Source organism: Neophocaena asiaeorientalis, unplaced genomic scaffold (genome assembly GCF_003031525.2).
Source record: "Neophocaena asiaeorientalis asiaeorientalis breed wild unplaced genomic scaffold, Neophocaena_asiaeorientalis_V1.1 scaffold64, whole genome shotgun sequence".
In the NCBI taxonomy this organism is placed as follows: domain Eukaryota; kingdom Metazoa; phylum Chordata; class Mammalia; order Artiodactyla; family Phocoenidae; genus Neophocaena; species Neophocaena asiaeorientalis.
The window spans coordinates 2,399,769-2,425,751 of NW_020185334.1; the positions used below are offsets into that span (position 1 = coordinate 2,399,769).

Below are 25,983 nucleotides of genomic sequence, written 5' to 3' on the forward strand. Positions count from 1 at the left end.
TGCTTTCTGTGTTCTAAAACTGTTGGTATCTCCCTTCTCATTATAATCACCCCTTGTGTATGTCAGTCTTTTCCCCCACTTAAATTTCTTTTTGGTAAAGTTTTAGTAGGGCATGGAGATGAATTCATGCATTCAGTCTGCCATTTTTACTTCAGAACATTTATATAAAAATGTGTTAGAAAATAGTACTAGATTTTTTTTCAGGATGGCAAAATTATTTTTGACTATTTTTTATACTTGTAATAAGAAAAACATATTGTGCCATAGATTTTTTTTATGACTTATATAACCAATCAACAAGAAATGTTCTGTGAATAAAACATTTGAAAGTTAAGTGATATATTCTTTTTTTTTCCCAAAAAAGAATGGTTCTTAGCTATGGGGAATTTAAAAGGAGAAATTATAACTATTATTTAGATTTAAAAAAATTTAAATACCATCTTATACTCAGCCATTTGTTTAATCCTCAGTAGAAATAAAATGGTATGTTGGTGCTGGTTAATGATAATGTTTTGTACTTGATTACCTTTTGGGGGGCATAATTTGTAGGTTTTTATTCCCCTTCAGCTTTTAGAATGTCTTTCTAAGGTTTATTCTAAGTTTATTACACATTTTCACATGTACTTACATATTTCATTCCTATATGTAGATTTGAATTTCTTTCTGCATCTTTTCCTTCAGCCTGGAATGCTACATATTTTCTGGTAATGTGGTAGATGTAGTGGTGAAAACTTTTCTCAGCTTTCATTATCTGAAAAGCATCCTTATTTTGCTTTTACTTTGAAAAGACATTTTTGTTGGATATAGACTTCTAGGTTGGCAGGTTTTTTCCTTTTAGCACTTTTTTTCTTTTTTTTTTATTGTGGTAAAATATTCATAACATAAAATTTACCGTTTTAACAATTTTTTTTTTTTTTTTTTTTTGCGGTACGCGGGCCTCTCACTGTTGTGGCCTCTCCCGTCGCGGAGCACAGGCTCCGGACGCGCAGGCTCAGCGGCCATGGCTCACGGGCCCAGCCGCTCCGCGGCATGTGGAATCTTCCCGGACCGGGGCACGAACCTGTGTCCCCTGCATCGGCAGGCGGACTCTCAACCACTGCCCCACCAGGGAAGCCCCCATTTTAACAATTTTTAAGTGTATAATTCAGTGGTACTAAATACATTCATAGTGTTGATTAACCATCGCCACCATCCATTTCTATTTTTTCCTCAGCCCAAACACTCTGTACCCATTAAACAGTCATTACCCATCCCCCTCTTGCCTGTCCCTGGTAACCTTTATTCTGCTTTCTTTGTCTATGAATTTGCCTGTTCTAGGTCCCTCCTCTAAGTGGAATCACATAATATTTGTCATTTGTGTCTGTATTATTTCATTTAGCATGTTTTCATCTATGTTGTAGCATGTATCAGAATTTCCTTCTTATAGCTGAATAATATTCCATTGTATCCTTTTAGCACTTTTAAAGATGCTATTCCATTATATTTTGGATTCCATTGTTTCTGCTAGGAAGTTAGACATGATCATTATTGCTTCCTTGTGTGTAATGTGTCTTCTTTTTTCTCTGACTGTTTTAAAAAATTGTTCTATTTGTTTTCACCTAGGTATGGTTTCCTTTGTGCTAGTTTTATTGTTCCTGTTGAATCTGAGGGTTCAAGTTTTTAATCAAATTAGGAAAACTATTGGACTCTCTGCTTCATGCTCTCCCTCATCTGTTTCTAGGACTTCAATTTCACTTTATATTAAAACATTTGATACTGTCATGTGTTCCTGAGGCTCTGATTTTTTTTCAGTCTTTGTTCTCGGTGCTTTCTGTATTAATCAGGACTCTCCATAGAGACAGAACCAATAAGATACCTATCTATCTATCATCTGTCTATCTAAAGAGATATTATAAAGAATCGGCAATCATGGAGGCTGACAAGCAATTATGGAGGCTGACAAGTCCCAAGATATGCAGGGTCAGTCAGCAAGCTGGAGACCAGGAGAGCCAATGGGGAAGTTTCAATCCAAATTCAAAGGCCTGAAAACTGGGAGGGTCAATTGTATAGTTCCAGTGTGAAGGCTGGCAGGCTTGAGACCCAGGATCAGCTAATGTTTCAGATCAAATATGAAGGCAGGAAAAAGTTGATGTTCTAGTTGAAAGGCAGTCAGGCAAGAGGAATTTTCTCTTACTTGGGGAGCGTCTGCATCTTTGTTCTATTAAGGCCTTGAGCTGATTGGATGAGGTCCATTTACAAAGGGAGGGCAATCTGCTTTACTCCGTCTATCAATTAAATGTAAATCTCAACCTTATCAAACATACCCTCACAGACATACCTAGAATAAAGCTTGACCAATATCTGGGCACTCTCTGGCCCAGTCAAGTTGTCAAATAAAATTAACCATCACACTTCTATTTGTTTGATTTCTGTTGAATTGGTCTTTGAGTTTATTGATCTTTCCTCCTGCAGTATCTAATTTGATATTAATCTGATGTTATGATTTAAAAAATACTGTTTTCAGTTCTAAAGTTTCCATTAAAAAAACAGCCTTCATCTTTGTCTTGAAATTTCCCATGTCTTCACCCATTATATCCATTGTTGGCATATTTATCATTGTTATTTTGAAATCTTTGACTGCTAATTCTAAAATCTAGGTAATCTGTGGGTCAGTTTCTATTGATAGATTTTTTTTTTCTTGACCTTGGTCACACTTTTCTGTTTAGTTGCATGTCTCAATTTTTAAAAAAAAATTACACCTTGAGACTATGATTTGTTATCATCCTTTGAATGATATTGAGTTTGTTCTAACATGTAATTAAATTATTTGCAGTTCACCTTGATATTGTCACAGCCTGGTTTTTGGCTTTGTTAAAGTGAGTCTATTTCAGTTTTTTTCTTAATCCTAGAGTTGTCTCTTAGTACTAGTTTGTGGTCTTTATTCCTGAGATATGGCCTTTCTGGGGTTTCAGTGGAAAGTCTCAAACTTTAAATTTTGTCTCTCTGACAATGGGTATTTACTAAAACATCTGTTCACTTTAAAGCTGTTATTTTCCTCAGTGGACTTTACGGAATCTTGCATCCTGTATGAACAGTCAAGGACTCATTCAGGATTTGAGGGGACTTTTACATAGATTTCTGGGCTTCTTTTTTTGTGGATTTCTCCTTTCCAGGATTCCTCCCTTACTTTCCAGTGGCTTCAGTAGCCCCAGACTCCTTCATCTCAGGCCAATAAGACTGTAGTTTTCTACCTGAGCTCTATTTTCTGTGTATCTCACAGAGTGGGGAGTGCCTCATGGTGAAAGCTGTTTGAATTTTGATCTCACCCAGTGTGTTTCTTTTCTTTCAGTGGTTGAATCCTCTCCTATTTCTGCCAGCTTTTCGTCACTTGCCTTCAAATAGGCTTTTTTTTTTTTTTTTAGTTTAAAACTTCTGCCTAGAGTTTGTAATTATTATTGGTCTGTAGGTTAGTCTCATATAAGCTATTCTTTCATTACCAGGAGCTGGAACTGATGTTTTGTAAATGTGTACTATTAACAAATACAATAATAAAAATAATAGAAATTAATAAATGTATCTAACCATTGTATTTATTACTTTTTAATTGTGTGGTAGAGGAATAAGTTATCTTCTTAAATATTGAAGCATTTTACATAAACGTGGTCTTCCTTTTTACTTCCATTCCCAATCCCAGACTCCTGCTCGGTCTGATAACCACAGTTACTTGTTTGATTTGCTTCTCTCTGTTCCAACAGAAATGTTGGAATATATAGTATTCCAACATATATAGTTGGAAAAGAATATATAGTATTCTTTTTTAAGTAGATAAATGGTATCATACTGTAGTATCTTTAGTAAGTTTGTAGATAAGTAGTATTATAACATGGCTTTTTAAAATATTTTTTGTAATGCAGCAAGATGTATTTTGAAATCTGTCCATGTTGATATATATAGATGAATTAATTTTTAAACTGTTGAATAGCATTTTACCGTATTTATTTAGCTGTTTCTTTATTGATAGGCATTCAGGTTGATTCTAGATTTTGCCATTAACATTGATAATTCCATGAATATTCTTGTACACATCACTTAATATATACGTGTTCTATTGGGGTAGATAGTTGGAAGTAGAATTGCTGACTCATAGAGGATGTGCATTTACTGTTTTGCTGGCTATTGCCAGATTCCTAAGAGGTTTGCTGTCTACTTTTGAGAAGTCTGTCTTTGTATAGTCGGTACCGTTGATGAACACATAGTAGCTCAGAGCACAGACTTTAGAGGCCTTTATGTGACCAGGGGCGAGTTACCTCCAAGACACTTTTCTCATGGAGACGTTGTGATTCCTTGAGGTAATGTATCAAGAATTCTTACTCCAATTTTGGGGGCATAGAAACACTCAGATGTTGACTATTAATATCATTCTCACTGTCATTAATATGTTGGATGTGAAAATGATCTTGGTGATGTGATTTCATGAGAATTTAATAGGCTTAGCTCTTTAGCACTGCCTAATAAGATGATTTTAGTGATTGATCGTATCTGGAGTTAGGTGTAACCAGTAGAGCAGTGGTTTTCTACTTTGGCTGCACATCAGAGTCACTGGGGAGCTTTGAAAAATTCACAAGCCCTGGCTGCACTCAAAATCAATGAAAACAGCAACTCTGTAGATGGGACCCAGGCATCTGTAGTTTTTAAAGTTTTGTAGGTAATTTCAATGCGCATTCAGTTTTCAGAATGTCTGAGATAGAATGTGTACATTCTTTTGAATTCTTCCAGAAAATTCATTAAAGTTGAAATTGAAAGTAATTTTGTTTTCCTTTGGTAAAGGACAACCTTAAATAGTTTGTGCTACAAAGTTGCCAGCATCTATTCCTTAATTTTCAGCTGTTTTATGCTTTGATTGGACCTGGGATACATCTTTAAATTAAGTAAAGAGTAGATTAAGGATGTTATTCTATTCTTTCAATTTATGGGCATGATTCCACCACAAGGAATCCTATTTTCTTCTTTTCTGTTGGCTAGATTGTGTTCTTACAGTTTTTCTGCCTTTGCGTAAGGTACTTTGAAAGACAACATGATATTAAACATACTTTGTAATTGTAGAGTTTTATCATAACTGGTATATGATATATCAACACTTAATTTCAATATGGCTAGTTAATATGGCCAGTTATGCTGTTTCAAATTTTTTATTTTGAAGTACTTATAAATTCACATGCAATCCTAAGAAATACAACAGAGAGATTCCATGTACCCTTTGCCCAGTTTCCACCAATGGGAACATCTTGCCAAACTACAGTACAATATCACATTCAGGATAGTATTGACAGTCAAGATACACAACACTTTTATCACCACAGGGATATCTCATGTTGCCCTTTTATAGTCTCACCTACTCACCTCCAACCTTCACCCCTTCCTTGACACCTGGCAGTTACTAATCTATTCTCCATTTGTATAATTTTGTCGTTTCAAAAATGTTATATAAATGGTATCATATAGGATATGAGTTTTTGGGAATTGGCTTTTTTATCACGTAGTATAATTCTCTTGAGATTCATCCAGGTGGTTGTTCTTATCAATAGCTTGTACCATCTTATTGCTAAACAGTGGATGTACCACTGTTTGTTTAATCATTTATCCATTGAAAGGCATCTGGGTTATTTCCAGTTTGGGGCTATAATAAATAATGCTGCTATAAATAAATATACATGTACATTTTTAAAAATTTCGGTAAAATACACAATGTAAAATTTACCATCTTAAACATTTTTAATGGTATATTTCAGTAGCTTTAAGTATATTTACATTGTATAACTATGACTACCATCCATCTGCAAAATCCTTTTCATCTTGAGAAACTGAAACTCTGTGCTCATTAAACACTAACTCCTTGTTTCCTTCCACCTGGCCCTTGGCAACCACCATTCTTAGTTCTGTCCCTATGAATTTGACTACTCTAGGTACCTCTTATAAGTGGAATCACACATTTTTTCTTTCTTTCCTGACAGGCCTATTTCACTTAGCATGATGTCCTCAAGGTTCAACCATGTTGTAGCATGCGTCAGAATTTCTTTCTGAGGCTGAATAATATTCCATTGTATGTATATATCACATTTTGTTTATCCATTTATACATTGATGGTTTGAAGCAACTTGAGTTGTTTCCAACTTTTGGTTATTACGCATAATGCTGCTATGAACACAGGTGTACAAATATCTGTTTCAATTCTTTTGGGTACCCAGAAGTGAAATTGCTGGATTATATGGTAATTCTGTTTTTAATTTTTTGAAGAACCAGTGTACTCTTTTCCATTGCAGCTACACCATTTTAAATTCCCAGTAATAGTGCACAAAGGTTCCAATTTCTCCACACCCTCATCAACACTTGTTATTTTGTTTTTTGTTTGGTAATAGCCATCCTAATGGGTATGAGGTGGTATCTTGTGATTTCCCTAATGATTATGCTGTCGAGTATCTTTTCATGTGCGTTTTGGCCATTTGTATATCTCCTTAAATGTCTGTCTCCAAAAAGGGAGACAAGGACTAGCCTTTTAAACTCCCTGGAGGTCACTTCATCTGGAGGGAGAGGCACTGCAACAATGGCTGTCTGCCTCTGAGTCTGTACCTCTGTGACCAGAACCAGCAATCAGAGCACAGATTCTGGTATTTGGAGGAGAGGGTCTTTATTGCCCACCCTGACTCTCACAAGCTATGTGCAAGCTGCTCTAGGAGCGTATGCCCAGCTGCCTGCCACAGGGTTGGGGATAGGGTGTGGGGAGGCTACTGTGCGAAGAGCTGAAGTTGACCCAAATTAACCACAGTTTACAATGAAGCTTTCCCCTGGAAACCTTCCTCTTTAATAGACTCCAGAGTTGTATAATACTTAACATTAGACAGATTCTATCAGGCCAGTTGTTGTCTAGGTGGGGAGACAGATTCCTGGTGCTTCTTACTCTGCCATCTTCCCTCTAGCTCCAGCTTATTAATTTTATATCAGACTATTCTGATTCAAGGTTATTAATCCTATCTATAACTATTTGCATATACTTTAAAATTTAAAAAGATGCCACTTATCATTTACCTTTGCATATGATGTCTTTTGCCTTGTAGACATTTTAAATTTTACATGGTTTTATCAATGAACCATCCTTTTGATGGATTCTGGCTTTGATAATATTCAATGTAAAATATTCTACTATAATGTTAAAACGAGTAAAAATAAAAAATAAAATCTCTCTCAGAAAAGGCTGATATAAAAAGACTGGTATTTATGCCTACTGTGTGATGGCTTAATCTTTTTGGACTTCTTTTTTTAGATTTTATATGTTTAAATCATTAATACTTAAAAGGTTTCAGATTTGTGTGTAGTGTGGGGTAGGAATTTAATTTGTGTTTTTTTCCCCAAATAGGTAATGTATTGTGCCAAGAAAGTTTACTGAATAACATATAGATTTCCTAGTGGTATGAAAAAGCAGTGTTATTCTCAAATTCTATTAGGATATACATGAGTTTGTTTCTAAACTTGTTGGTCAGTTCCATTACTTTTTTTTTGTCCATTACTACACTATTGTTCTTAGACTTTGTCTTGAGGGCAACTCTGGTTCCTTTTCCACTTAATTTTCCTAACATATTTGTTTTTCCTTATTTAAAATTTTCTTGATTAATCTTAAAGGTAATATGTTAGAGTATCTTTGTTATTTTCCCACTGTTATTTTGATTAATTTACATCAATGTGGGGGAAATAAATATGCACTTAAAAACACTGTGACACTTTATTGTTTTACTGCAATTTTCATTTAGATTTGCCTGCACATATATTCTTTTCTTTGCACTTAATTCCCCACCCCTCTCCCTGCCTGTTTTTTTTTTTTTGTCTTTGAGCTTTCACTTTGTATTATTTTGCCTGTTATGGAAGAACACCCTTTAATGTTTTTCATTAGTACAGGTCTTGCTGGTGATGAATTTGCTCATTCTTGTTCACCTGAAACTATTTTTATTTCACCTTCATTTTTTTTTTTTTTTTTGTGGTACGCGGGCCTCTCACTGTTATGGCCTCTCCCGTTGCAGAGCACAGGCTCCAGACGCGCAGGCCCAGCGGCCATGGCTCACGGGCCCAGCCGCTCTGCGGCATGTGGGATCTTCCCGGACCGGGGCACGAACCCGTGTCCCCTGCATCGGCAGGTGGACTCTCAACCACTGCGCCACCAGGGAAGCCCCTCACCTTCATTTTTGCAGGTTAATTTTACTGGATATAGTGTTCTGGGTGAGCAGATATTTCCTTTCAGTGCATTGAAGATAACCACCTTGTCTAAATGCACTTGGTATTGGGGTAGAGGGTAGGGGTAGACTTGCTTGTTTCTAGCTCAGCCTTCCTGTGGGGATGTTGGCCCTTTCAATCCCTAGCTTGCTGTGGGAAGTGTCTCCTATGAAACTCCCACCTTTAATGGGCTCTGGGTTTGACTTATGCCTCTCCTTGATGCCACGGAATCAAATTCAAGTGCGCAAGTGTTGGCAGATGCTCACAGTGCAATAATAAAAGCTTTAGTCTTCAGTTTACCCCCAGAAAAGCTCGATACTTTTTATAAGGTTTTTAATGCTTTTTAGGTGGTGTTTTTCATATTTTATCTACATTTTGGATAATATTTGGTGGGAGAATTGCTCTTAAGAATTTAGTCTGCCATTATCAGAAAACTTTGGTAATCTTTTCAGTGTTATATTCCAGTTTGTAATTTCTCTTGTCAGCTGAATCTAATTGTTTAAATCTCTATATCAAGTCTTAAAATTCCAGTTATTGTATTTTTTATTTTTAGAAGTTCTGTTTGGTTCTTCTTCAAGTCTGCCTGGGAATTTTATCATCTTTTCTTCCTTAGTTATATTTTCAATATCTTTTTTTTATGTCTGTGAGCATAAACATGTTTTATATTCTATATATGATTACACTAGTATCTGAGGTCTTTGCCGGTTGGATTATACTTTCTGATGTTTGGCTGACTTTTATTTTTTCATTCTTGGTGATTTATTTCTCATTCGTTTTATGAACTGTTTTTTTAACTATGGGCTCATATTAATTGGAACATGGGAATTCTTTGAGGTCTGGGTGAGCTAAGGTGGGTTTTTTCAGGGAGTATTTGCATTTGATGGGTTTTTGAAGCATTACCTCACCGAGATCATTTTTGTTTTTTTGTGTTTTTCAGGCCACATAGGTAATACGAATTCTCCTAATTCTGCCTGAACTTTTAAATATTTTTTTATACTTTAATGTTATATAGATATGTATTTTGTTTTTATAATTCTAATTGTTCTTCAAGAGCAGTGTCCTGCCCCCACCCCCACCTTGTGCGCGCATGCGCACACACATGCGCGTACACACACCCACACCCACACGTGTGTACACACACCACACCCACACCCACAGATGCGTGTACACACACCAACACACACCCACACATGCGTGTACACACACCAACACACACCCACACATGCATGTACACCCCCCCCCCCCCCCCAACACCCACACCCACACACACCCACAAAACAGAACTCCCCTTCCCAAACCAGCCAAGTGTAACAGGACTTTTCTTGTCTTACGTTTATAGCCAAGGCTGTGACTTACAAGTTTCCTGATTCTTTGCATATTGTGGCATTTTCTAGTTTTCCCTTTCATTGGGCATATCACCCTTTGGGGTTCCCCCTTTTTATGTGGATGATCTCCAATATGTTTTCTCCTGCTGCATTGTCCCGAGTCTCAGCTCTTGTCTCTTATGCACAGAGACCTTCAAAACCAGAGCTGGCCATGGCATGCATTAGCAGACACTCCTGGAGAGCATCTACCTTCAGAACTCACTTGTCTCTCTGGATTTGACTTTTTCTTAATTTTTTACTTTAGGTTATTTTTCTTATTCCCTCCCACCTCAGTGTACACTGAAAAGACTTTATAAAACCTTTATCCAACATTCTTAAGGATTTTGTCCTGAAGAGGCTCTTCAGGATCTCTCATCTGCCCCATTGCCCTAATATTTTTCAAATGTTATTTTTAATGTTTCTTTTATAGGATTCAGTTTAGCTGCATTTAAAAGAAACAAGAGGAAACTAGAGCTGGCAGAAAGGGTGGAAACAGATTTCATTCAACTAAAGAAAAGAAGACAATCAAGTGAAAAGGTCAGGAGGTGTTTGAAATATTAATAATTAATGTATCATAATGATATACTTAGTCTGCATTTAGATATATAAGCCTCAGAATAGTACAACCCAGTAGAAATATAATGCATGCCACATATGTACTTTTTAAGTTTTCCAGTAGCTGCATTTAAAAAAATTAAAAGAAACAGGTGAAATTAATTTTAAGACTTATTTAAAACAGTGAATCTAAAATATCGCTTCAAAAATGTGATCAGTGAAAAAATATTACTAGTGATCTAGTCTATTTTCTTTTTTTTTTGTATTAAGTCTTCAAAAAGCAGTGTGTATTTTACACTTACAGCACGTCTCAATTATGACATTAACTTTTCATTGGAAATATGATCTGTATCTATATATCATAAAGTTAACAGTTGAAAAAGTAGGCTTACATAACAAGTTACATAACAAACATACTTAAGACTTCCCAGAAATTGAGTTGAAACTCTGTTTTAAAATTAAAGTTTATTAAAATGTAATAACATAAAAAATTTAACTTCCCATTTGTCCTCACCACAGTTTAAGTGCTCAGTTAGCTCCATGTGGCTCCTGGCTGCTGTTTTGGTCCTTGCAACTCTGGATGAACATGGCTGTTCAGGGGATAGAGTGTTATAAGGAAATGTATATATTGGATTCATGTAGGTTTTTTGGTACATTCTAATTACATGTCTCTGTTTCTTGTTCTTATATTTTCTTTGTTTGCATTTCATGCATTTGTGTGCCCTCATGAGCCTGCGTGTGGCATTTCTTAGGTGTTTTGGGGGATAGAAAAATTAAAAACCATAACATTCATGCTCAAACTATGGCTTAGAGGTCTGTTAGCACACAGTTCATGGTGGAGTTCTCATGTCACATCGTCATTTGATATAACTTGGCATCTCGTTAATATTCTTCATTGATTAGTCCCATAATTGCTTATGTACTGGCTAATACTTTCCGTCATAGCTATATATGGTTCATTCACATATGAATGCATACTAAATCTTCTCTCGTGGTGATAGATATTTTTCCAGTATGTTGCCACATGGGACAATTAATCAAACATTTTGGTCCAAACCTTTTTATTTTTCTGCCATAGAAGAGTAGAAATTTAGGAGGCAAATGAACAAATGAGTAGGTAGACCTTGGTGAAAGTGGCTAGTAGTGTGGTTCTGTTTCTTCGGTTTTTGCATCCCATGTGATGTCTGAGTAAGCAAATTTAGGACTTCTGTTCTTTTAAAAAACTGATAAAATTCGCATATAGTGAGCAATTTAATCATTTTTATAAATATATATATATAGCCATGTAACCCATATACCTATCTAGATGTAGAACATATCTGGTTCTTTTGTACTTCCTTTCAGCCATTCTCTACCCTTTATAGGTGACCACTGCTCTGAGTTTTATCACCATAGATGTTTTGTGTTGCTCTTGAACTTTATATAATTGGAATCTTACAGAATGTACTCTTTTCTATTTGGTTTCTTTCACAAAGTGTTTTTGAGATAGCGGGTCACAGGTTTATTCTTTTTTATTACTGAATAATATTCCCATTTACTGTAAGTTGTTTATCCATTCTCCTACTGATGGACGTTTGGTTCATTTCCAGGCTTGTACTTTATGAATAAAGCTGTTATGAACATTCTTATACAGGTCTTTTTTTCAGGGACATCAGTTTAGGGTTTTTATGCATAGAAATATCAGTTGACATTATAGAGAATATCTTCATCTGGTCTTACTTAGAAGATTCATTTTTTTATTCAGAAAATATTTATTAAGCAGCTACTCTTGGTGCTGAGCTGGGTAGTAAGAAAATGGTGGTGAACAGGATGGAGGTAATTCCTGCTCTAATGAAATTTTACATTTTAGTGTCTAGAGACGGAAACATATAAACATACAATCAAGTAAGATAATTACCATGTTTGATAACTGATATAAAGGAAAAAAAAAGCACAAGATGATATGATACAAAGTAACTTGGATATGAGAGATGGAGAGGGAGACTCAAAAGAGGACTCCTTTAGTTAGGGTGATACCTTGCTAGTTAGAGACCTTTCTGAGGGTGTAACATTTGAGGCGACATCTGAAAAATATGAAGTGAGTTTTATGAGAAGTCAGTGGAATAGTGTTCCAGGCAAAATGAACTGCATGTACAGTGGCCCTGGTGGGGACTTGGCATATCGGAGGAATGGAGAAGAGGGGCATTGTGCCTAAAGCATGGTGGGCAAGAGGAGGATGGTATGATCTGAAGCTGGAGAGGTAGGTAGATGCCGGCTCCTTGAGGAGTTTCCACTTTTGTTTCATGAATAATGAGTTATTGTAAAAGCAGAGAAGCAACACTGCCTTATTCATATTTTACAGAGTTCTTTCTGGCTGCTACGTGGTGAATAGGGGAAGGCAAAAACAGAAGTGAGGATATTAGTTACAAAGTTATTACAGTTGGGAGATGGTGCCACATGGACTGTGGATGTTAGGGATGGAGATGGAGAGAAGTGAATATATCCAGGATATATTATAAGGGCTCCTAGAAAGACAGGAATTACTGATGCCTTATAGAGAGGGGATTTAAAAGTTTTAGTTTAGTCATAGTGTATTGCCATTTACTAAGGTGGGGCAGGGAGCTGGAGAAAGTATGGCTTCAAGGTGATGGAGGTGGGAAGTGGAAATCAAGAACTTTCTCAGTTCATGTTCCCTTAATGAACTCAGATTAACCAATGCTTTTCATTTTCACAATAAAACATACTATCTGATGCCAAGGCACCCTGGACACTCAAGGTAATAGACCACTTTTAGTGTGCTATGTCCCTCTACTCCTTTCAGTTGAATTTTGTGCCACCAAGAGCTTCATTATGCTCATTGTTTTTATCATTTTATCCTTTATCATAATTCATTGTCTCTCATAAACTGATGAATATTGAGTTTAAAAAGAGAATTGTCTGCTTGAAAACTGAAAGAGTTCTTTGTTTGAAAACTAACTTGAAAAAGCAGAGTGGGTCTATAAAAAGTTGCTGTAGAATTAAGCATGGGCAAACCAGCTGTAAAAGATTGAGAAAAATTGTAAAAATCTAGAAGCTTTTTGCATTCAGAGTGTGTTGTTAGTGTATTTATATTCTTGTTCTATTTTTAGATAAAATAAAACTTGAAATCATAGGACAGTCCAGGGTGTTATAGGAAGATGATATGGAACATTTGTACGTGGGCTCACATTCAGAGAAAGTCTTATATGAAAAGATTGGCTAGTGAATGAATGAATTGGTTTTGTGTTTTAAATAAAAAGGAAATATTTACAATATGTGTCCTTCTTTATGATTCTGTCCTTCACCCAGAGAATATTCAATTTTTGAAAAATTTAAACAACCACTCATCAACCTGGTTAAGAGGATTTGCAATAAAAAGCTGGATGTGGCAGCAGGAAAGATTAACTGTGGCGTTGGTTTTATGCATCTGAAGCTTAGGGGTAGGTCAGGGGGAACATTCCCATTTGGCAATCATTGGCATCAAAAGGAATATAAATCCACGTGTCCAGATGAGCTCACTTAGTAGGAGTGAGTGAAGATAGAGGTCTGAAAACTGAACCCTGGGCCAGGCCAACATGTCTACACTGGGAGGAGGAGACACCAGCGAAAGAGAAAGATGGAGCAGCCAGTGGGGCAGAGGGGCCACCAGGAGAGTGTCTGGGAAGCAGAGAGGAGCATTCAAAGTCAGGCATCACCTGGGTCAAGTGCTGCTGATAAAACAGTTGGGAGGACAGAGGAATGGCCACTGGACTCGGCACCTGGAGACTTTGGACCTGGATGAGGACAGTTTCCATGATGTGGTGGATTGTAGAGCAGGTGGAGTGGGTCCATCAGGGAGAACAGGGTGGAGATAATTCTTTTGATAAGTTTTGCTGTGGAGTGGGGAGAGAGAGGTGGGGAGATAGGGTCAAGACACCGTACCACGGTTACCTTCTGTGAATTCACTGAGTAATTTCACCTAGGAAGGCTCAGTTTCCTTATCTTTAACTGAAAATAGTGATAATTCTGCTCCCGTAGCAGGGCTGTTAGGAGGAACAGATGTGTTAATGGATGTTCAGGTGTTTGGTGACTGTCACTGACTGAGACACCATCGTTTTTGCCTTTGCCATTGTTTGCCTTCATCTCAGACAAGAAAGAAGGGAAACTGGTACTCTGGGTGCTACTCTGGGTGGAATCTTGTAATGGAGAAAGGGAGGGTGGTAATGGAGGTCACTAGTAGTGGGTGGAGAGGTAGAATTCAGGCATGATTCAAATGGAGTATTTTAGACCCCTGAAATGACAGGAAAATATTTTTAATATTCAGAATATATGAACTTTAATGTGTACAAAGCACTGTGTTTGACTAGGACCCAGCTTCTGCCTTTAGGGAAGGATGCGGGCCACAGGCTTTGTTTTGCAGATGTTTGCTGTATAACCTTGGCAAAGGTAATAAAAACGCTCCGAGAAAGAAAAGACCGCCAGATAAGGAGCCAATGGCGCAGAAAATTGTAATTTTTGAGAGGAAGCGTAGCAATGTTTTAGAGATGTGACAGGGAAGGACAAATAGCTATTTTCAAAATCAACCTGTATTTAGTTTATTTCTCCCTGTCCTGTGTGTATAGTTTCAGCATAGTTTTGGTTAGCCAGCATTGACTAAAGCCTGGAACTACTGTGTGTTGTGGCTACATAAAAGAAGCTGTGAGTTGGGTATATAAATATAATAAAAAGAATAGAGTTTTTGGTAACTTTCCTAATGTTCACTTTTTTGTTACTCAGTGTTGAAGGAGATAAATATTGTCTTGAAAGGAGTATACAGTAGAATAAATATTTTAAAGCCTGAAAATAAAGTAAATAAATTGAGCAATTTTTGTTGCATTGATATTTCTCGTTTTTCTTAAAAAAGTAATTGATTGTCCAGACATTATCACAATACTAATAGAAATCAGAATTAAAGCAAGAAGTATATTTAATCAGCTTGCTACCTCAATTAATTAGAGTATTTTTGTTTTCCTTTGTCTTTGACCATTTACATTTGACTTAGTTTAAAATAAGAATGGTTAATTAATGGAATGCTTTTGGCTGCAAACAATAGAAAACCTGATGGTGACTTAAGAAATGCATATTTGTCCCCCTGCTCCCTGGCCCTCTGCCTCGTTATAAAGAATTTTGGAGGTGGGTGGCTGCAAGCATTCGTTAGCTCAGGTTTCCAATGATGCTGGAGCCAACATATCTGGGATTTCTCTTGGGCCTTTTCTCTCATGCCTTTTGTCTTATGGATGGAATATGGCTGCTATAATTTCAGGTGTCACATCTGCATTCAAGGTGAGAAGAAGGTGAGACCATGGAGGGTGTGGGCGGGGAGACTAGTGCCAGATGGGTCCGTCACTTTTTTAACTGGGATGCAAAAGTTTTCCAGAATCTCTCTCAATAGATTTCTCTTTAGTTGTTTTTTTTGGGGGCAGTGGACAAGGGGCGCAGTTTGGTCACATGGCTATTCCCAGTTGCAAAGGAGCCTAGGAAATGAAGTGGATTTTCCTCATTACTATCTCATAGCTCATGGCTTGCTGCTAGACACATTGTCTTCCCCCATCCCCCACCCCGCAAATTAGTTGTTTTGTTGTCAAAGGAAGGGGAGGAGAGTGGTTATTAGGGAGGTAATCTACAATGTGTAGCGTAAATGGAGAACTTTTTTTATTGTTTTCTTCTGGACAATTAATATGTCCCTTGTTGCTACAAACCAGTAGTGGGTTAAGCAGCTAATCTACCTATAAATCACATAAAACACATTTTGTCCTCACTTTAAGAATACATGGGTTTTAAGATACAATATTAAAAAATAAGGAATAAATTCTGAGTAACTGTCTATTCTTAATAATTGACATCTCTGTTTCATCCATGCTTTTTTGGTGTGACTTAGAGGGAAGACATGCTGGAGGAGGAAAAGATTATTATTTACCTGTAGTGCTGTGTAATATAAAAGTAGTAGTTGTTTATGCTCTATTCCACTCCTCTATCTGTGTAGACCCAACTGTTCTGGATTTTTCTTTACTTCTTTCTTTCCCTTGCAGTGTATAGATAGTCCACACTTTGCCTGGTAGTGCTGGACCATAAAAATGACTGTGCAAACCGATCTTAATGGCAAAAAATTACACTTTTTCCATGACCTTTAGACATTTTTGTCAAAACATTAAAAACTCTTTTACTGGTGGTTATAAATGTGTAGAGAAACAAAAAAGTAATTAAAATGAGTATTTATTTAGTACACTAATTTAAAACATCAGAATTAAAGTAGGTTTTTTCTGTCTAAAAACCCTTTATCAAGAGTAGTTTGAACAGTGCTTGCTTTCCTGTCATGTAAGTTATGATATGGAGTGAGCATCTGTTTATGTCTTGGTGAATTGTCAAGCTCTTTTTAATTTTGGATCAGCTTTCAACAGTTTATCCTTTGCTCTTTCCATGTTGTACAGTATCTCTCAGCGTTCCTTTTATGTCAGCTTTTTTGCCAGTGTCACTTCTTCTGGGGCATCTTCATCCTTTTTGTCACAACTACATTCCTTATTTATGTTGACAGGTTTGTCTTCACTAAGTTTCTCTGACTGAAGATCTTGAGTCTCTTGAACGGTGGCGGTGTTGAAAATTCCCACAATCAATTATTTCTTCCATAACGTCACTTATTTTTTATTAGAATTGCACTTCCAACATTATCACTTTTTGTTTCTTTGCTTCATTTTCATCTTAGTTGGCTAGTGCCCTTTTTTGATGATTGATATTTGTAAAATGTCACGTGGACTTATCACTGGGAGACAAGGAGGTAACACAACTACACACTTAGCTGTCTGTGCACAGTGACCCATCCGTGACAGATGTTGAGTGAAATGACATGATTGTTCACTGATCATAATGGGCATCTAACATTTACATATTTTACATAGTGATCTTTCAACTAAAGACCTAGTAGTGAAGTTTATACTTTATTCAATTACTCACAGTTACTATACCATGTAATTGAAGTTTGAACCAGGTTGTTGAGTGACTGGTATTATTTAACTGAGCTGTGGTAACTGACGTTTGTCTGTATCAGAGCTAGGCAAATCGAGAACTGTGTTTGTGAAAAGGAATGGTGCAGTTCAGCATGCTCCTCTGTCCTTTGTAGTTCCCACACATGGGCATCTGCATTCTCCTCCTGACAGGATTGCCATGGACTCTCAATGTTGTTAGAATATTTATCAGTAATTCTTGTGGTGTATGTGAGGAAGTGATACATGTTTTAAGTCTATCTTTTGTTTTGATACAAAAAGTAAAAGGTAGTTGTGTTAGTATTAAGCATTTTTGAAAAAGAAAGCTTTCTTTTGGAATGAAGTGCTAATAAACTCATTGGCCAATGGAGGTTCTTAGCTCCTGCTACAGAACTGACTGAATTGTTACATAACCTTGTTATATAACAGAAAGAGTTGCTACAAAGAGGAGATACTTTGGGAAAACAAACAGACCCAATGCACAGGATAATCTAGATTTCATAAATATCAGCTTCAAACAGCTAGCCCTGGATATTACTAGAAGGGGCTCTTTTATTCTTAGAGTATTAAAAGAGGTTGGGGGTATTGTTTGATCTCAGCATTTTTGATGTTTCAAGCCTTTTTTTTCCCTTCATTTTTCACAAGCATATTGTTGAAATAGTTTCCATGTCTTTTTCTTTAATAACAGAGTTTACAGTTGGATGTACATGAAATTCTTTGCCTTGTCTCACCACTTTTATGAAGTAATTTAAGTTTTCAATTAATTTCATTGGTGTTTAGGTAAAGCAGTACTTGTATAGGGTGGTGAAATGAAAGATAATCAGACCTTTTCCATCGTGTGAATCTTTCATTCTTCAATTTCTAATGAACAAGTTTAGAAAATCTTGCAATGCTTTGTACAGTGTTGTGTGTTGAAAACCACTCTAAAGAGATTCTACAACTTTTAATTTTGTGTTCTTTAGCCACCACATAGGGACATCAAATTGGCCACATGTTTCAGAAAGAAAATGTTGGGCCTTGCGTTGTGTGCTTCACATAAATATATTCTATTCTTTTGAAGTATATTGTGGGTAACATTTTTCCCTTTTATCCACCATCTTGAAATTATTATATAAACGCTTAACTGTATCATACTAAATCACTGTTATTTTTTGGGTGAGAGGTAGGTTAAGATCAAAGGAAATAAATGCACAGAAAACAACATGTTTTCATCAGATTGTTCTATTTGTACTTGTGTACATGTTTATTATGTGTGCAGAGGAAGGAGTAATTAGCCTTATAGACATTTACTTGATCTGGAGTCTTTCCGTGTTTCTCAAAAAGATGGTTAATGCATAGATATATGAGTAAACAGAAGTAAGAAACTTCTTTGCCGCCTTTTCTACATAAAGAAATATACTTTATATATTTGTGGGTTTTTTAAAATAAAACTGTAAATTCATCCTGTGGAGTGATTATCTTCCATTTGAAATTATTTCTTTGAATTGTAAGTAATATATTAAAAATTATATTTTCCTGTCCTAAGGCTATCTTGATTACTGATTAAGCCTATAAGACTTAACATGTAAATCAGTAAGTCAGTAACTTAAGTACTTGTATTACTAGATTACCACCACCTCATGCATTTATGTAGGTTATACAGTCTGATGACCATTATTCCTTTGCAATATAATTTGATGGGGTTTATTTATTTATTTATTTTTCCATTTCCTTAAATCACTTTTTATTTTAATTAATTAATTAAAGCGAAAGCAAGTTTATTTAGCTACACGTTCCATAGGCAGAGGGTGGTCTCTTTTTAAACCTCTTTTTCAACTTTGAAGTTGGTCTTTTTTTTTTGTTTTGAATTTTATTTAATTTATTTTTTTTATACAGCAGGTTCTTATTAGTTATCTATTTTATACATATTTGTGTATATATGTCAATCCCAATCTCCCAATTCATCCCCCCGCCACCATGGGGTTTCTTTAAATGTCTGTGGTTTGCAGCACTTTATGTCAATTCATCAGTTATCCAAATCCAGAAATTTCAACCCCTGATAGCTGGACAATTGCAGTATTTTCTTTTTTCTTCTGTTTCAGAAAAAGTTTCTAAGTTCTCATATAAAGATTCAATAGCTAGTAGGTTGGATTTCTTCCCGAGTCTTCCTTAAACCGTTACGAAGCTATGCCTTAAATTTATACTGTTTTAAAGTTATAAGTGAGATAAGAGTGAGGCAAGAAATCTGTTAACAGACCCTAACTGCTGTTTTTATTTTGTAAGGGAAGTAACCTGTGGTTTTCCAGACTTGTTATAGGTTGACATCATATGTTCAGACTTGTAAATCCTCCCTCCACTTTTACTATTCATCAGCTCTGTAGAGCTTCCTCTAAATTTTGGTGTTTAACAGAATCAATGGAGGGGAAAAAAGAGCATTCCTTCATTATCATTGGGATAATCTCAGCCGATCTTGTATATAATGTGCAAATCACCATATTATAGCTTTCCTAAAAGGAAATGCCTCCAGTGAATGGAACTTCATTGGAGCTACAGATAGAAGTCTTCCTGTCTGGGAATTGGCTCAGACCATGATGTTAAGAGCATCAGACTCTAAGTCAGGACTTTTAAATATGTCCTCCTATGATATCACCATGTACTAATGACCTGAGTTGACCCATCACAGATGTAGTAGTGTAGGCACATGTGTAGCTAATAAGGCCAGCAGAATAGACCAATACATGAGAAGACAAATGTGTATACACACACACACACACACACACACGGATCAATAACTAGGATGTTTTAAGATCAGAAGATAAGACCCACTGCTTAATTAGGTTGAATGAAAACTGTCTGGAGTTTTCAAAGGCCTGATTGGCCCACCTCTTCTGCAATCAGCCTAGAACATTTTGAATAAAAAGTCAGATGCCAGAAACTATTCAGAATTCAAGACCTGGGCTGGGATTACTTGAGGAGTGGAGGAAGTAGGGCAGGCTGAAATGGGGTGCAGTAGACCAGGATTTCTAGTCTAGGTTTGCTGTTAACTAGTCCAGAGACCTTGGGCAAACATGGAGTCTCTCTAGACTTCAGTTTCCTCAGCAGTAAAGTCAGCATGCTGGACCAAGTGATTACCATCATTCTTTCCAGCTTGATAATTCTCTAATATATTATCATTGGCAACATGGAGTTTGTCCAAACCTCTTGATCCTCTCATTGGGAGATCCTTTATTTTAGTGTATGCTAAACCTGGCTGGCCATTATCTTCATCGGGATAGTTGTAAAACTCAATTTTTAGGCTCTACTCTCAATATACTGATGAAAATCTTCAGCGGTGTGTGAGGTATTGGGCCAGCATTTGAGACTCATTACTTTTTCTGCCTAATTTATCACAGTGGGCCTAGAAAAGCTGCTTAGTAATCGTTGCTTAAATGAACATAGAACGTTCTAGAGGAGTTAGTAATTATATACATGATTGCATTCAGTTAATAACTTCATGTCCAGTCTTATTCATTTAGCTCTCTTGAAGGTACCCTAGAGCTCTTTTCTCCTTTCTCCTTATTCCAGAATTTGTCTCCAGGTCATTGTCATTTTCCACAGGTACCTGACACAGTACCCATTTAATGAAACTGTGTTTGAATGGATGAATCTAAGTTTTTATTACCACCCCCCTCTTCAGGCCCGGAACTGTTCCAGTTTCTTATTATACATTTCATGTCATACCTTAGCTCAGCATGTCTAGAATCAAGCTTCATCACTGTCTCCTGGATGACTGCAGTAGCATCACAACCCGTCTGCTCTTGCCTTTCCAGTCAGTTCTATACACAGCATTTGTGGAATCATTTAAAAGTGCAATTTGATTTTGTCATGACCCTGTTTAAACTTCAGTGACTTCCAGCTGCTCTTACGAATAGAGTATAGGCCCCTTAACATAGCCCACAGGACTCGATAAGAGCAGGTGCCTGTCTTTCTTTTCAGTCTTTTGCTCTTTTACTCTCAGTCTGGGTCACACTGTCAAGATTCTGCCTGAGTCAAGTCCTTTGTCCCTATGATTCCAGATCCCAGGAATATTGCCTCTCCCCCTCCCACCTGTCATTTAAACTGTCGTGCTGCTCCAGCTGCCTCTCTGAGTGTGCTTATTTGATGTCTTTCTCTTTCCCTAGAGTGCAGGTTCCAGGAGGACAGGGATTATATCTGTTTTGGTTGCCATGGTTTCTCAGCTTGGCATATAATAAGTACTCAGTTGGTTTAATGAATACAGGCACTAGTTTTTGTTTTGTTTTGTTTTTGCTTGCTTCTTTTTGATATATTTACCACCCTCAAGTCTATACCTTTTTACCTTGGTGGCTGGATGGTTGCAGTATCTTTATAACTGGCTTCCCTGGTTCTAGCCTTTTTTCATTCCTCTTTAATTCTGTGTATTATCCCAAGATACATTTCCTTAAAAATACCTTCATTGGTCTTGTCCTTCTTCTGAGAGAAACTTTAATAGAATCTTTACTATATGTAGCTTAAAACCCAAAGTTTTTAGAACTGACTTTATGAACCCTCTTGAAACTTGAGCCCAGCCTACTCTTGCATTATTTCTTTTCTGAATAATCTTTTTTCTCTTACCAACTACATTTCTGTATTTGATTTTTCATGGAGTTGCTGAAAGTTCTTATTTCTAAGTTTTTCTCATGTCTCTTTCTCTTTGTGGAATAAATGATAATTAATAATGGAATACCAGCCACTTCTCCACCTACTGAAATTTGAATCCAAGTCCTCTGGATTAAGGACCAGCTCAAATGCCACCCAGATCAAAACCCATTCCTTTCTTCTACTTAGTACGTATAATGGGCACTCAATAAATGCTTGTTGAATTGAATTATCTACTACCTTTGACATTTTGAGATTGGTGTGTGATTATTTTATCATATCTATGCAGGCATATGGAAGCATGAGCATTTTGTTTTTTTATCCTTATCACAGTGCCTAGAAACAATGCCTTTACTCAGTTTATATTACTAACTTAAACATCTACAGCCTATGATTCTAATGTTAATTTTTGAGAGAGCAAAGTGTATGTTATTTTCTTCAATTTTAAGTCTTATGGTCTTTCAAGATAAGTTTGAATCTTTAATTGCTTCAAGCATACATTAGTTCAAAACTATGTCTCACTTTTAACAAGCTTGTATTTGGGGATGTAATGAAAGAAGAGTTTGGTTATCTGAAATATTACTATTGATAATAATATTATTGAGTAAGTGAGGGAAATAATTTCTTAGAAACAGCTCACAGTTGCAGCTGACCATTTCAGAGATGAGTCAGGAAGTGTCCACAAGGGGGCGTGCCCATCTAGCCATCTAGAGAAACGTGACCAAGTCCCTCTCCTGTTACGCAGGTAAAATGCCTGTTTTACTAGTGTACTCCTAGACTATGTGTCATTTTCTAGGAAAAAGAATAGACCTTCACCTTAACAAACAAAAATTCCTACCCATTTTCTAGCACCTGTTTATTTTGGTGGTGTGATTTTCTGAGGAGGGACCGGGGACAGAACGGAAATGGGGATTGCCTTGCAAGCTAAGACAAGTCTATGATGCTTGTGATTGTGCTTTTTTTTTTTTTTCTGTGTTGAGAGCATTTTTATTTTACAAGCATTGCCATCTCTTCTGCGGTCATTGTATGTCGTTTGCTCAAGGGATAGGCAGTGCTCCATTTTCATTGCTCCATTGATTTGTGTCACCTGAGGTTATGAGGAACTAGCAAGTGACCTTGAGGAGTGCACAGGCTTTGAGTGGAGTTTCTACCAGAGGTCATGGCCTCATGGGATCTTCAGTTTTTGTTTTTGTTTTTTTCCAGTACCTATTTTACCTTGACTTCAACATTATCACCAGCAAACATTTATTGAGTACTATTTATATACAGATTTTTAAGTAGGCTTTAGGAGTAAATAGAGAGGCCCTGCCCATTTGGTCCAGAGGAATTAAACAATAAAGGGAAATCATACCATTTGGTATGTGCCAGAAGAATGAAACCATCCGTGAGAGCTGCAGGGATTACCAGGATGGATAAATTACCATAAGTACCTGGTAGGCTTTATGGAAGAGGTGGAATTTAAGCTGGGGCTTGGATAAAGAGTAGGGCTTACATAACTGTAGAGAGAAAGAGAAGAAGCCTGTGAGAAGCACCACAGAGTTTCTGCAGGACAGTGGTTTCAAACCCAAATGCTTATGGGGGCCAGGAAGGTAGCCTAAATATGTGAGACCATCTAGACGGGTGGCGGGGGTGGCAATACATGTTCCATTTTTAGGTATTCAAAAACCAAAATAGTGCACTTCGCTGGTCAAACCAAGCTCTATTTTCGACAGCCTGTAATCCCCAGTGGGGGCACAACAGCCGATAGGATTCAACTGTCCACAGAATTTAGCAAAGTAAAATAGACCATAGAGGAAGTAAGTACATAGGCAGAGCTGCCCCTGAACGTCTGTTTGTAATAACTGTACTTAGAAGCAAATGAGGAGAATGTTTTGAAACATAGTTATGTGTGAGTGGGGCCTGTCCCGGTGGTTATTTGCATTAAACACAGGCTTTTGAGTGTTGGGAATCTCTGAAAACATCATTGAGGTTAATTTGAATGGTGTTAGAATTTCTAAGATACAGTACTATCATGATTAGTTTAGATTGTATTTTACATCCTAGAATATACTTAGCTCCTTCCTACTCTTTGTAATTCTTTGAAATCAAAGAATTATCTCTGATTTCTAATAAGATTTTAATCTGTTGAGGAACAAAAATAAATAAGTATATGGGCATTTTCTGGCTCCTTTTTGCTTTTTAATATGCTGATTTTTAGTTGTTATATATTTATGATTTTGAATAATTCTATTTTTGTGAGTATACTTGTAATTATACGGTCAAATGAATATTGCTTTAGAAATCTCATATCAAATAAAGTAACTTATTACTGTGTTATTAAAGTCGGTGTCAGTTATTGTTCTTCAATCTGGGGAGGGTGGAACTTAAATCCAGGTTAATGACCCATCCCAATTGTCATGGTGTTTCATTGGCAGGAATAGACTCCAGATTGTCCAAGTTACCTTCGAGTCCTTTATCTGTTATTCCCCACTGCTTTAAGACTCAGTTCAAAGGCCATTGGAGCTCTGGAATTTAAAAGAAAAAGTGTAATTTTATCCCGAGAAGGTAAATGTAAGCTCTGAAATGAAAGACCAGAGGTCCAGACCACGGCCAGGTGTTCCTGGAAAGAGCCAAATTGGACAACTAAATTGCAAAAGGTTGCCTGCTATTATTAAAGAGACTTTGTTGCTGTCTATTTAATTAGCAAGGTCTTAGCTCATTTATTTATGTGTTTTTTAATCTGCCCAGGTAATGACATTCATAGCCTATTAGTGTGTGTGCTGGTAGCGTCTTGCGCTATCTGTGTGGTTGAAGTCCTCTCATATATGCGCCTCTATGAAGTGAAACTGCCAAATAATCTCAATTCCCTCCTCCCTTGAACATGTTTCCCAGACGGCAGTGACTGAGTTTAAGATAGTGAAGGATGACCAGTGGAAAAAGTGAAGTTAAGACTCAAATACTGTATGGGTATTAATTATTTAGAGCTTTTAGGAAAGCAGTCTGGAATTAAAGAAACTGAATTGGTTAGTCAAAAACGAGGAGTGTGATCTGGTGCCAGATGATTGATTTAAGGGGTTGGGAAGGCAGTAAAGAAGTGTTACCAAAAGAAAACATTGAACGGAGGAGTGTGTGACCAATATAAAGATATATCATTTCTTTATAGATAAAGTGAGAGGCTTAGTGTTTGATGGTAAGAGCCTTAGAAGTTTGTTTTGAACAGTAGACCAAAGGGCATGCACAGCGTCCTGAAATAAAGATCACTTCCACATTGTGAGAAACGAGTCTGGACTTTAGTTTGGTTACTATGGGACGAGTGAAAGGTTTCTCAGCAGTTGTTTAAGGATGTGCTTTTGAGACAGAACCCATTTAGCAGTGATGTGCAAAAGCATTACATTCAGGGAATATCTAAATATGAAATAATCAGAGAAACGTGAGGTTATAGGAAAACTGCTTTGGATAGGCTGAGTCTGGATTGTGCATAAAAATTGAGCAAGATGCAGTTTCAGAGGACAAGAAGTTTGAGTTATTGATGAGGTTCAATTAAAAGGTATTTATCTTATGACACTTTGTTAGTTGCTGCTTCCAGGTGGAAGTGGGGGAAGACAAGCCACCAAAGAGCTTAGAACAAGCCAGTGTATAAAAGTCTTACACACAGGGGTTTAGGTTGTACTTTTAGGGCCAGGGCCCCCATGTGGATGGGAAATGATTCAGGAGACCTTTTCTGGAGTTACTGAGGCCCTGGGACTTGAAGAAGGGCAGCGTTTTGATGTGGGGCAAGGGTAGGGGAGGAGAGAGCAATATTTGCACTGGATGAAGTGCAAGCGAGTCAGGATGCCATCTATAGTGTGGAGTTTAATAGTATCTGCTGTTACTCCGGAAGAGCCAAGGCTCATACTGGAGGAGAAGGCAGGAGGGCCAGGCCTTTGCTGAGGTTTAAAACAACAAATTGTTTTGTCACAGAATCAATTTTGCCCTTCTTTTTCCTTTTTATTTATTTTATTCCTTTTTGGATCTTTTCACCTAGTGTTTATTCCTCTTTCATTGATTTTTCTTCTTATCTCTGTTTTTTCTCCTTGTGTTTACCTTATTCTCTTTCTAACTTGTTTAGTTGGACACATAGCTTATTATTTTTGTTTCCTTTTCTAATATTAATATTTTGGGTATTAATTTCCCTCTAAGTGCTACTTTTACTATATCTCTCACAAGTTTTTTTTTTTTTTTTTTTTTTTTTTTTTTTTTTT

The 25,983-nt window shown here is 36.8% G+C and overlaps 1 protein-coding gene across 2 annotated transcripts in view; it reads left to right on the top strand.

Annotated features, from left to right (window-relative positions):
* TASP1 (taspase 1) overlaps positions 1-25,983 on the top strand; it is a 235,488-nt gene that overhangs the window by 65,339 nt on the left and 144,166 nt on the right. For both annotated transcript variants that reach the window (XM_024735456.1, XM_024735457.1), the window contains one exon: positions 10,033-10,139. In XM_024735456.1, coding sequence (XP_024591224.1) covers positions 10,033-10,139 — 107 coding nt within the window. The remainder of the gene's footprint in view (positions 1-10,032; positions 10,140-25,983) is intronic.